The sequence below is a fragment of the Artibeus jamaicensis genome, unplaced genomic scaffold, assembly GCF_021234435.1.
Source record: "Artibeus jamaicensis isolate MK-2021 breed Jamaican fruit bat unplaced genomic scaffold, CSHL_Jam_final contig_399, whole genome shotgun sequence".
NCBI lineage: Eukaryota > Metazoa > Chordata > Mammalia > Chiroptera > Phyllostomidae > Artibeus > Artibeus jamaicensis.
Window position 1 is genome coordinate 3,467,715 of NW_026521816.1, and position 12,231 is coordinate 3,479,945.

Consider the following 12,231-nt stretch of genomic DNA (forward strand, 5'->3'; position numbering starts at 1 on the left):
GAGCTTTGAGCTTTTGGCCATCTGATAAACAGGTAATAGTTGTCAAACTCTGCTCAACTCTCCTGCTTTGTTTCATCAAATTATTCAATTCATAATTGAATAAACCCAGTTTCAGGTAGAGGTTGTTGGCATGGTCCCTATTTTAAGCAGCTGTAAAAGTAGGAAGACAAACCCATCACCTAGTGACCCGGACAGGGTTTCCAAATACACATCCACTCTACCTCCTCTCTCCCAAGACTCTCAGCTGAGATGGTGGGACCTTTGCAGAGGATGGAGGTTGGGGGAAATAAGACAGCCAAATTTAGGAAAAGCTTCCCAATGATCCTGGTTTATGGTGCCCATTCTGACCCTCCTCAACAGGAACACTGCAAAGATAGACCGTCCCCACTGATCTCTCACATATGTCCACATTGGCTAACTGTAAACTTAACTGTTTTACAGGTTCATTCTCCCCTTGCTGCTTTAGGATGCCAGCTGCTGACCCCAGAGCCCTGCCATGAAACCTCACTTGAAGCTGTGGAGACGACGAACTCTTTGTGGGATGTTTGCTTGGGGGATCCTCTTCCTGGCGATTTTCGTTTACTTCACTGACAGCAACCCTGCTGAGCCTGCACCCAGCTCCTTTGCCTTCTTGGAGACCAGGAGGCTCCTGCCCATGCAGGGGAAGCAGAGGACCATCATGGGTGCCATGCAGGAGCCATCCTCACCAGAAAGTGTGGAGGCAAACAAGGGGCTGCCAGATGGACACGCCACAGGGCCTCACTATCAGCAGAAATGGACCCAGGTGCAAAGTGGAGTTAAAAATAAAGACGAGTTCTTTTCATCCCAGATTGGGAGAAAATCTCAAAGTACTTTCTACCCAGAGGACAACAACTACTTTTTTGCTGCTGGTCAGCCAGGGCCTCGCAGCCATACTCAGGGTGCATGGGAGTCGCATTTCCTCAGACACCCTGGCAGGTGGGAGGGGTTATCGATGGTGAAGAAAAGGCACCTGCATCAGAGGAACAGCCATTTGCTGGAGGAGGAGAATGATGGAGACAGATTGTATTCCTCAATGTCTAGAACCTTCCTGCACCAGCTGTGGAAGGGAAACATTTCCTCCAAGATGCTCAACCCGCGCCTGCAGAAGGCAATGAGGGACTACATGACCACTAATAAGCACGGCGTGCGTTTCCGCAGGAGGCGTGCGACGGGGCGGAGCCGGGGGGCTTTGCTGTGCTCGCTGCAGCGCCGGGTGCGAGTGCGCACGCTGGATGGCACAGAGCCCCCCTTCTCTGCGCTGGGCTGGCGGGGTCTGGTGCCTGCAGTGCCACTCAACCAGCTGCACCCACACGGCTTGCGCTCCTGCGCCGTGGTCATGTCTGCTGGTGCCATCCTCAACTCCTCCTTGGGGGAGGAGATAGGTGGGTGTGGTCGTGGGGATTCTGCTGGGCTTGGTGCTTTATTAGAGTTGGCTGTGTCTCCAACCTTCCTCTGGTTCCCACTGGCAGTGCACACTTGGGGCTTAGCGCTGGGTGTTCTGGACATTGACTAGAGTGCTTTTTTCTTTTCCTTTTCCTTTCCTTTCTTTTCTTTTCCTTTCCTTTCTTTCCTTCCTTTTTTCTTTCTTCCTTTCTTTTCCTTCCTTTCTTGTTTTTCCTTCCTTCCTTCCTTTCTTTATTTCTCTTTATTTATTTATTTTTTGTAGTTGGGTCTGAAAGACCCTGTTTGGGATCCCAGGAAAGGTATCCTTTGAGGCAGGCAGTTTTAGAGCAGAGGTGTGCTCTCCATTGCTGGGTGCCAGGAGGCATGAAAGGCCAGCTCCCCCATCTTTTGCAGCTGAGACCTTCCTCACTGCCTGGTCTCTGTATTCAGCTCCCTTAGAAGCCATGTTCTGAGTTGATAGTCTCCCAGCCTGGTCCTCAAAAGCCTGATGAACCTGTAGTGTGGCAGAGTTATGGGTCATAAATAAGAGGGTGAGAAAGGAAAGCAAATTCCCACAGGAATAAGGCAGTTAGTCATGCCACCTCCAAAGAATAGTATTCATGATGATTGTAGTTGGTTGTTAAACCGATGTGTAGGCTTTGAGTACAGCCCAATTACTCAAAAGATGTTGAGAGAACATCTTTCCTATTGCCACAGTGAGTTCTGACCTTCGACCCATTGGTACCAATCTCACCTTTGGTCATAGCTGGTGCACCTAGCAGGGATCTTCTCTCAAATGGTAAATAACAGGACCGCATCCCAGACTCCCCATCTTCAAATCCACGTGAAGAGCCTTGAGGACAGTCTGTTTCATAGTTCCTGTAATTAAGCCTGACCGAGAACCAGACTGATGGAATATATATGTAGAGAGAAAGATTTATTTTAAGGGCTTGCGCTTATGATTGTTGGGACTGATAATTCTGTAATTTGTAGGACAGGCTGGTGGGTGGGAAACTCAGGGTTACAGTCTTGATGTAGAAATCCTTCTTCAGGAAACTTCAGTCTTTGCTCTAAGGACTTTGGCTTCCCTCCATTCCCAAGCTAATTCTGTTGCTGTACCAGTGAGCAAGCAGCTTGGCCCTTTAGGCCCATTAACTCATTTAACAAACAGGCATTTAGCCCCTACTATGTGCCAGTTTCTGTGCTCAGTGCCAAAGGATAAATGTGAATCAGACAGACTCAGCCTGAAATGCCAATGTAAAACAACCAAGTCTAATACATTCTCACAATAGGTAGTGTTACTTGTAACTAATCTGGAAGTGACAATCAGGGTGTATCACCTACTCATTAGAAAGGAATACCTTTTGTTTCCTGGACCCATTAGCTGTTCTGTGTCCTTTAGGAGTGGTTGATATTCTGAATATCAGCCATTTTTAAAATCAGGCTTCACAACTCAGACTTCATCTCAGATGCTCTTGGGAATGAGACTAAAAGTGAAATATTTTTAAAGTTAAAAAAAGTGATACAAGTCTAGATTTGAGGTCTGGAGTCCCAGTATCCCTGTGCTGACATTACAGTGGTCTTAAAATAACACTGTCCATGTGTCACATAAATGTGTAGCCAAGGCTGGAGCAGAACAGCCTTCAATTAACGAGGAAAAGCAGTGGTTTAGAGGTACCCAGAGTGAAGTAATGTCACAGTTCTTCCTTGTTTCCAGGACCATTGTTAATAATGTAAGAAGGAATTTAAGTGTTATGCTTTAAAGCAGGCAGTAACTGGCTTCTGGTTTTGTTTTGCAGTGTTTAAACACTTCTGAATCATAGCTGCAAATCTGGATTGCTCTTGCCTGTTAGTGAGAATTGCCCTGCTCTTTATTCTTCCATAAATGTCTCTGACCAGAGTCTCATAAACCTTTTCAGAATTTGAAATAGAGTATGAAAGACACTGGACATTACATGCTTTGGAGGAATGGGAAATATCACTTACATCTTTGTTAATTTCTAGTATCCAGATTTAATTTATATTGTATGCACTCTCATGAGGCTTTGTGATTAGAATTGTAGAATCTTAACTGAAAAACACAAGTATTTACAGTTTTCTGTTATTTTGCTTAGGTTCCTTTGAATCCAGTTTTGTACCTACCATTTTAAGAATATATTATCAAAGCATAATACAATAGTAAAAATGAAAACTACTTCACTTTTATAAGATACTATCTCTTAGCATCAGCTCTTGCCCATGTGAGGTGGTGAGTTTCTCCTTCCTACTCACCCAAATGTATACATGCTTATCAACATATAGTTATTAATGGTTCTATTAATAAACACAAAGTCACCAGTAGATTCCTCCAGGCAACCTGGAATATTGAAGCATGCTGTACTATTTAGCTAAATTCATCTTGACCCCCCAAAAATCAAAAACATAGTTTTATTAAGAAAAACTGAGGGCACAGCTAAGAAAGTGCCTGGGGCTAGCTAGCTCAATGTCAGTGCAGCCAGAAGGCCCTTGCCAATGAACTGGCCCTGAATATCTAGCAATCACCATCCCTCACCCATAGAGGAAGACTCAGTTGCCCTCAGGTTTCTGTTTTGGCTGGCTTCCCTCTAGCTCCCTCTGCTGGTTCTATTGGCAGTGCAGTCCTGTTTTCCAGTTCTGTTAGACTGAGTTATGCTCTGTAATTGTTTTTAAAAACATTGTAGCAGTTGTCAACACCTCCACTTTGAATATGTTATTGAAAAGGAAACTGAACTGTTAGGCAACTGTGGGGCATTTTTTCTAGAATCAGTGCGATCTTTTTTCACCCACACATATAAACAATAATGTGGTAGTAAGTTCAACTGCCAGCAGTCCTGTGGAAACACACTGCAGTGAACTGTTTACTCAGATCTAACAGTGGTGGCCTTGATATGGGAGATCAGGACCTGCATACTTGAAACTCAAGTTTTGGAAAGTGTATGAGAAAAGGGGAGAGGGAGTGTATAGGGAGTGGAGCATATAGTACTACCCTGGAGGCAGAGTCTGGATTTGCCATCTCCTGTTAAAAAATAAACAAACCAACCAACAAATAAATAAAAGCAAGAAAGATCATATAGTCATTCACCAAGCATTGAATATTTATTGATCCCCATCTCTCTGAGGCCTGGTAACTATGCTAGTGATTAGTGACCCAAAGATGAATAGGGAACAGACATAAACCTCAAATCCTCCGTAGTCTAGTGAGGAAAATAGACTGAGAACAGGCTATGGAAATACCGTGGTTAGGAGAAAGACTGAGAGAAAAGGAAGAGGGCAGAATCTTAACCATGGTAAGGGCTGGTGCCTGGGGAGAGAGAAGAGGTTAGCAAACACTGACCAGAAGAGGGAAATCCAGGTCACAGATGCAGCATTCAGGTGAAGTGAGTTGGAGGGGTAGCATGGGGCTGGGAGGTGAGAGGAAAGAAAGCTGGATAGGTGGGCAGGAGGTCAGCTCCAAGATGTGCTTCGGCACCCTTCTCCAGAAGTTAGACTTCACTCAATGATTGTAATCATAGGTAGGGTGTTACAGTACCAAATGCTTTTATGTGGTAACTGCTGTAGTCTTTCTTGCAAACCTAAGTAATAGATTGATTATTCCTGTCTTATGGATAAGGAAATGTAGGCACCTAGAAGGCCCAGTGGGTGGAGCCTGGATTTCATCCAACCCCAATCTGGGTCTCCAGAAACTCCAGCTTTGACTCCGGGGCTCATGATGAGAGGCACTGCAATCTTTGAAGCAGAGGAGTGATGGGTCAACTTCTTATTTTAGAGAGATGACTCCAGAGCCTAGGTTTGATGGCATGAAGAAAGTAAGTCATACTGCAGAAGTCCCGAGAAAGGTGAGTCAGACCAGGGTGGTGGAGTCAGAAGACAGATGAATTCCCTTTAAAAGGCAGGCTTTTACTTTCTTATTCTTGCAAATTTTGTTTTCTGGATGAGTTTAGGAGAGGAGGGGAAGGGAATGGACACAGTGCCCACAGCAGGGCAGTGACTGCTTGTGGGCCTTCTGGCTGGCTGCTCTCTGAAGGGCTTTAATCTTCCTTCAGTGTGTGCATTTAGACTGGCTTTGTTCTCAAGTCAACATAAACTGGCTCCAACCTAAAAATAAATGCCTTTTCTGGAAATAGTGCCTTACTTTATTCCCTTTATGCTTGCTGTCCTGTTTCTTCTTTTCTAAATGTGAATGGACAGCTTCATTTTTAAGGTTTATTATCATGGTGGTTCACACACAAACAGATATATGTTTACAAAAAATGTCTGTCTGATGGGTACACTCTCAGCTAATCCTCCCCATACCGCCCTCCCACCTTGCCAGATTCTGCTCACAGACAGCTTTAAGAGCTTCAGTCCACATCTACTCAGCCTCAGCTCTACCTCTCTGCTTCCACCACAAAATTAACCTTTTAATTCTTCAGGCTTCTACTGTTACAGAAAAATCAGCCGCTTTTGGGTGTATGGAGTGGAACTTTATTTTAAATGCGTGGACCCAGAGTAGTCGGTCTCCAAATTCTGGGCCCTGAGCAGTGGGGGAGCAGTTATTTTTATAGAGCAAGGGAGAACCTGTCCTTTGGACCATTACTTCTGGCGTGAAAGCAGGAGGCAGCTTACAGAAGCAGAAGGAGCAGAGCGTTATCTCTGGCATGTAGATGATAAATAGTCCACAGAGGCCAAAAGAAAAACAAATCACTCTCTAGTCACTGTGCTGTGTCTTAAAATAGCTATCAATTTCCCCCAACATTTCCCCCCTTTGATGCTTGACAGCACTGTTAGCTGGTCTAGCATCACTATAAGGCTGACCTATAAATCTTGGGGTATCTTCTGATAATGATGTCTCTGGAGGGACAGGATCTTGGTGGTTGTTCTGCAAGTCACTGTGGCCTCGAGACTCTGGACTGTGGTCCATAGTATACAGAGGCCAAAACTCAGGCCTAAGAAAATGATGATTAGGGGTCCCAGGAAGGGGAGCAGCCACTGAAGCCAGGCTTGAGGGTTTATTCCCCAGTTCTCTAATTGTAACTTTCTGTTTCTTTGGTGTGGCAGCAGTTTTATATTCTTTCTTATTTCTTTAACTTTCTTTGCTAGGATCTCTGACTGATTTACATAATAGCAACATTTCTCTCCTAGGAACGTACAGGTCTCCACCCCCTTTTCCTGGATTCAGAGCATTAATGAGGTTTCTTTCCTCATCATTTTCCCCCTCCTGTGACTTACTATTAGGGAGGGGTTCTGAGATTCCTTTCTCCTTCTGGAATCATATACAGGACAATGGACGAAGGTCTCATCTTCATATAATTACTTCCGGCTGGACATGGACATCATCCTACCTACCCTTGGGTCAGGGGTACCCTGAAAGGGGGGGTGCAGCATGGAGGGAGTCCTTCCTGCAAGTGGAAGGACCTTACAGGGTCCTGGTCAGTTGGCTGTCTCCAGGAAGTCACAGGCTTGGTGTCCAAAGGCTGACATTACTGGACCATTGGCCTTCTGGTCAGGTCATGTGCTGGAGGTGACAGATTAGGCAAGAAATTGGAAGCACAATTAAATCATAACTATTAAATGACAAAGGCAGGGACTTCAGTAAAAAAAATGGCTTATCTGGAGGAAGTTGTACAAGGCATGCTACACCTATCCAAGACTCTTATGGCCCACTATACTTCACTCGGGCTGAGGGGAATACATTAGGATTTTCCTCCTTTCAGATTTCTGAACCCTTTCTGTCCAAGCTCTCCAGACAGAAAAGGGAAAATCAGTTGTAAAGTGAAGCCCACACACCACCCCAACCCTTTATCAACCTAACTACTTAGTTCAATCAAACCGTTGAGTCTCAGGAGGTTGACGATAAAGATGGGCTCCTTAAGTGAGGCCTATATTGTAACTAATCATCCATAGGTATAGGCAGGTCATAGGCATACGCCCTATGAAAACAGAAGAACACACAGGTTAATTCACACAATAATCCTCAAACCAGTCACTGTGCCTGTGAGACTGTCTTTTGGGATGACATTCCATTGCAAAGTCCTTCCTGCAATGACATTTAACAGTGGCAATTTGACAGGTCCTTTACAACTGTAAATTGTACATTTTCGGTGACATCACAAACCTGGTTTCAACTCTTTAATGAAAATAAACTTTCAAGACAGTTAGCTGCGCCATTCTGATGTCTAATATTGAGCATAGTGATTTTCCTTGAACTATAATTTTTCTCCTTAAGATCACCCTTACTGTTATTACAGGGACTATTTGGGTCCAACTTTTGATTTTGGCTGTTCATTTGCATAAACACACCAAGAGCAGCCTGGATCACTTATGATCCTTAAGTCCGCTTTGCTGGAACTCACAGAGGGAATCTTCAGATTGACTTCTCAGTCCACCCCTCAGGACACAGAAGCAGAGCCACATATCTGACATCTGGCTTCACCTGTACCAGTTGTTTCACTCAAATCCTTGAGCCTCCATTGTGCCTACAGGTTCCTTTTTAGCTATCTTTCAGGAAAGCAACCTTCATTCCTTCCCTGGAAAGGCTGGCTGGAACCACACAACCAACCAAAGTACTAGGCTTTTCTCGTGGGCTTTCACTAACTTCCCAGGTCAATCCCAGTTCCTCAGGGCTTTCTGGTAATGACCAGAACCCATACATGTCTTCTTCAGGCGTGACATTCCAGTCAAAGTCCGGTTAACGAAACCACTATTAATGACTGATCTTATTGGTTTTATGCAAAGAAACCTTACATCATCATTCATCTCTTCAGAATGCCAAATTGTGGAGGGATCAGGTAGGGAGAAAACACAAACCTTGAAGGAAAATCTTTCTCCTTCTAATACCCATCAAGATGCATCTCCATGCCTTATACCTTCTATTACTAACACCACATAATTTCTTTCCAAAACTTTCCATAATTTCTTTTCAAAACTTTCACATTTCCATTTATTTTTTTCTCTTTTTTTAAATTTTTTTTATTGATTATGCTGTTACAGTTGTTCTATTCCCCTTTCATTCCCCTCCACACTACGCCCCCATCCCCACCATTACCCCCCCTTTAGTTTATGATCATGTGTCTCAAGTCCTTTAGATTCTATATTTCCCATGCTATTCTTGCCCCCCCCCCATCTATTTTCTATCTACTGTCTATGCTACTTATTTTTTGTACCTTCTCCCCCCTTCTCCTTCTCCCACTCCCCTATTGCTAACCCTCCTTGAGATCTTCCTTTCTATGTTTCGACTCCTGATCTAGCTGTCCTTTTAGTTTGTTTTTGTTTTAGGTGTGGTTGTTAATAACTGTGAGTTTGCTGTCCTTTCACTGTTCATGTTTCTTTAACTTCTTTTTCTTAGATAAGTCCCTTTAACATTTCATATAATAAGGGCTTGGTGATGATGAACTCCTTGCATTTGATCTTATCTGAGAAGCACTTTATCTGTCCTTCCATTCTAAATGAAAGTTTTTCTGGATAGAGCAATCTTGGTTGTAGGTCTTTGGATTTCATGACTTGGAATACCTCTTTCCAGCCCCTTCTTGCCTGTAAGGTGTCTTTTGAGAAATCTGCTGACAGTCTGATGGGGACTCCTTTGTAGGTGACTGTCCCCTTAGCTCTTGCTGCTTCTAGGATTCTCTCCTTCATTTTAATCTTGGCTAATGTAATGATGATGTGCCTTGGTGTGTCCCTTCTTGGGCCCATCTTCTTTGGGACTCTCTGAGCTTCCTGGATTTCCTGGAAGTCTATGTCCTTTGCCAGATTGGGGAAATTCTCCTTTATTATTTGTTCAAATAAGTTTTCCACTGGTGGCTGTGCCTTTCCCCCTTCTGGTACCCCTATAATTCGGATATTGGAGCGTTTAAAGATGTCCTGGAGGTTCCTAAGACTCTCCTCATTTCTTTGAATTCTTGCTTCTTGACTCTTTTCTGTTTGGCCATTATTTGCTTTCTTCTGGTCCACTCCATTGATTTGAGTCCCAGTTTCCTTTTCATTGCTATTGGTGTCCTGTGCAATTCCATTCATTTCAATTAGTTTCACCTTCATATATTTGTCTAATTTGTCAGTATAATCAACCAGTTCTGTGAGGATCCTGATGACCAGTGTTTTAAACTGTGCGTCTGAGAGTTTTGCTATTTCTTCATCACTTAGATCTATGGGCTCTGGGGCTTTGAGATATTTTTGCGACATTTCTGGTCTGTTCAGGCCCTTTAAGTGTGAGAAGCGGCCCCTTGGACTCCCAGGTCGCTGGGTTGTGATGCTGTATGTGGGGGCATGGTCAGAGCGGGGAAATGGCGACCCCCTCTGCTGTTTCTCACAGCTGGGTGAGGATCAGTGCATTAGGTGGTTCACCTGGGCCGGGCCACTCAGAGTCGCTGGGTTATGACGCTGTATGTGGAGGTGGGGTCAGAGCAGGGAAATGGCGGCGCCCTCCACTGCCGCTTGCCACGGGGACCCACCCGTCCTCGGTCCAACCGCCCACTCCCTCGCCTGTCCGCCCGCGCACAAAATGCGCGACCACAGTCAACACACAGCACCGCTCCCCACTGTCTCCCCGGCAGTCGCTCGCCTGGTCGCTGACTAGGTCCACCCCTGAGCCTGGATTCCGCGTGTATGGATTCCACGCCTGAGTCCGTCCGACCGAGTTTTCCTGTGCAACCCCGTTTCACCAGCCGCTGGTTTCGCCCCTTACTGGTCAGGCTGAAGAATTTGTTGTTAACGGACTTCCGAAAGTTCAATTTTCCATGTTCTGGCTATGTTTTCTGTTGCTAATATTTAATTGTCTCTAAACTTGGTTGTGTGAGAAGGCACGGCACATCCACCTATGCCTCCATCTTGGCGGAAGTCTCCATTTATTTTTATAACTTCCTGCAGACTTTCTGCAATATTCACAAACTTTCTGTAGCCTTTTTACCTATCCAGATTTTACCTATCCATAATTCACTTTTAATCCCTGTTCCTTTCCCACACTGGGAAGGACTCTATTTAAACTCAGTATCTGGCAGCTAAAAGTCCCTAGCACTATAGGCATCTTCTATAAGCATCTTCTACTTAAAGTACCTAGATATGCTGGATATTTTCTACCTTTCTGAAGCTTAGACCTTGCAAACACCCTATAAATCAGATGGTCAGCCTTGGACCTCAGTTCATGACCTTCAAAACTAGAGCTATTCCTATTAGAACCAGTTACACAGAGAACCTGACTGCTGCAGTGTCCACACAGCAGCAACATACAGCTCATAATCTGAAAAGAAGCCTTAGCCAGTTCTAAGATGGTGACGCCCATGAATGCTCTTTCCTCCATGGTGAGGCATTCACGTGGCTCATCCATTTTACCCAAAATAGTGGCACCCCGACTTTGGTTCTGCCCACCTGCGTTGGCAGCCCCAAGGCTCTGGCTCCAGTCTCCAGAGCAAGGGAGGCCCCAGAGGCCTCCAAGGCCCCTGGTGCAGCAGGTGAGCAGAGCCCACTTGCAGAGGCTGCGAATCCATGGTGGAGACTTCTCCCACTTGCAGGGTGGGAGAAGCCATAGTGGGCCTCACCTCCCCAGAAGGCAATGTCACCACAGGAGTTCATGCTGTCTGGGGTCCCCCTTTATCTATTCTGAGGATGAGAATGAGAGGAAGTCTTCCGAAGACTAACTCATACTGGGTATAGCCTGAAGGGTTAGGGGCATTTCTAACCCTCAGTAGTGCCAGAGGCAGCAAATCAGTCCAAGGTAGTCCAGTCTCCTGGTGGAACTTAGCTAGAGTTTCCTTGAGAGTCCAGTTCATGTGCTCTACTTTTCCTGAGCTCTGGGGTAAGTATGCAATGTGCCCACTCTATTTCAATTTTTGCCCCTTTTTTAAGGACACCCAGTACCCTGTCTTGGTTAGCAGTTTGAACAGCTGGCAAGGGCCCTCCCAGCACCCATCTCAGGTTGGTGTGGCTGAAAGGAGGTCATCTACACACCACAGTAACACTGGGTCAGTCTCCTTCTCAGTGAATGATTTTAGATCTCTGGCCAGGGCCTCTCTGAGGGGAGTGGGAGAGTTTCTGAAGCCCTGTGGCAGTCTCGTCTGGGTCTAAGCTAGCTAGGCTGAGGATTGTAGGTGCCTGTAACCCTGATCTTTGTTTCCTGCCAGTGGGCTTTTTCTTTTTCCTTTTCAGAGCAGATACAGAGCAAAATTCGAAACACAGAGTTCTGAAACAATACACAGGTAGAGGCATTCTCTTGCACCAATGCATCCACTGTTGTCTCCCAGAGACATACTCCTTCAGGCCTGGTCTCATGGCAGAGACATGCTGCTTTGCTTCAGGCTGAAGCCCCTTCCTGGGTCCCTGGTGGCAAAGGCATACTCCCCAACTGGCTACAGGTGACCTTTCCTAGGTCTTACATTACAGGTTTCTGATCAGAAAGAGAACTACATGTGAGAAATTTGCTCTTTTCCCACAAAACCAGAAAGCAAGTAGTTGAGGTTTCCTTTACTTCAGGTTTAAAACTTTCACATCCTTTATACACATTTCTACTTATCTATATTTATCTATCATTCTTTTTACTCTTGGTTCCTTTGCTTAGGCAATCTGGTGGCTCCCTGCTCCCAGGAGGTATCTGGTTTCCCAAAGGACTCACTGCCGGGGCCACCAGTGCAGGCCCAGTAGGTCTTCACAGCTCACTCCTGGCTCAATCAAGGGGGCTCAGCTGGGGTAGCCCTGTCTTCTTGGCGACCCATTTAGCAGAACCAGGTGCAAGGGGCCATGTAGGCCTCGGCCACCTCCAATCCCTCCAGGGCGGGGAGGGAGTCACTCTTGCTTCGTAGATTTTTTACCCATGGAGCCACAGACACAGTCACTCCCACAAACACA

The 12,231-nt window shown here is 45.4% G+C and overlaps 1 protein-coding gene across 1 annotated transcript in view; it reads left to right on the forward strand.

The window, feature by feature from the left end:
- Positions 1-496: 496 nt before the first annotated feature.
- ST6GAL2 (ST6 beta-galactoside alpha-2,6-sialyltransferase 2) overlaps positions 497-12,231 on the forward strand; it is a 40,172-nt gene continuing 28,437 nt past the window's right edge. The window contains exon 1 of the mRNA XM_037145361.2: positions 497-1,403. Within this exon, the coding sequence (XP_037001256.2) occupies positions 497-1,403 (907 nt within the window). The remainder of the gene's footprint in view (positions 1,404-12,231) is intronic.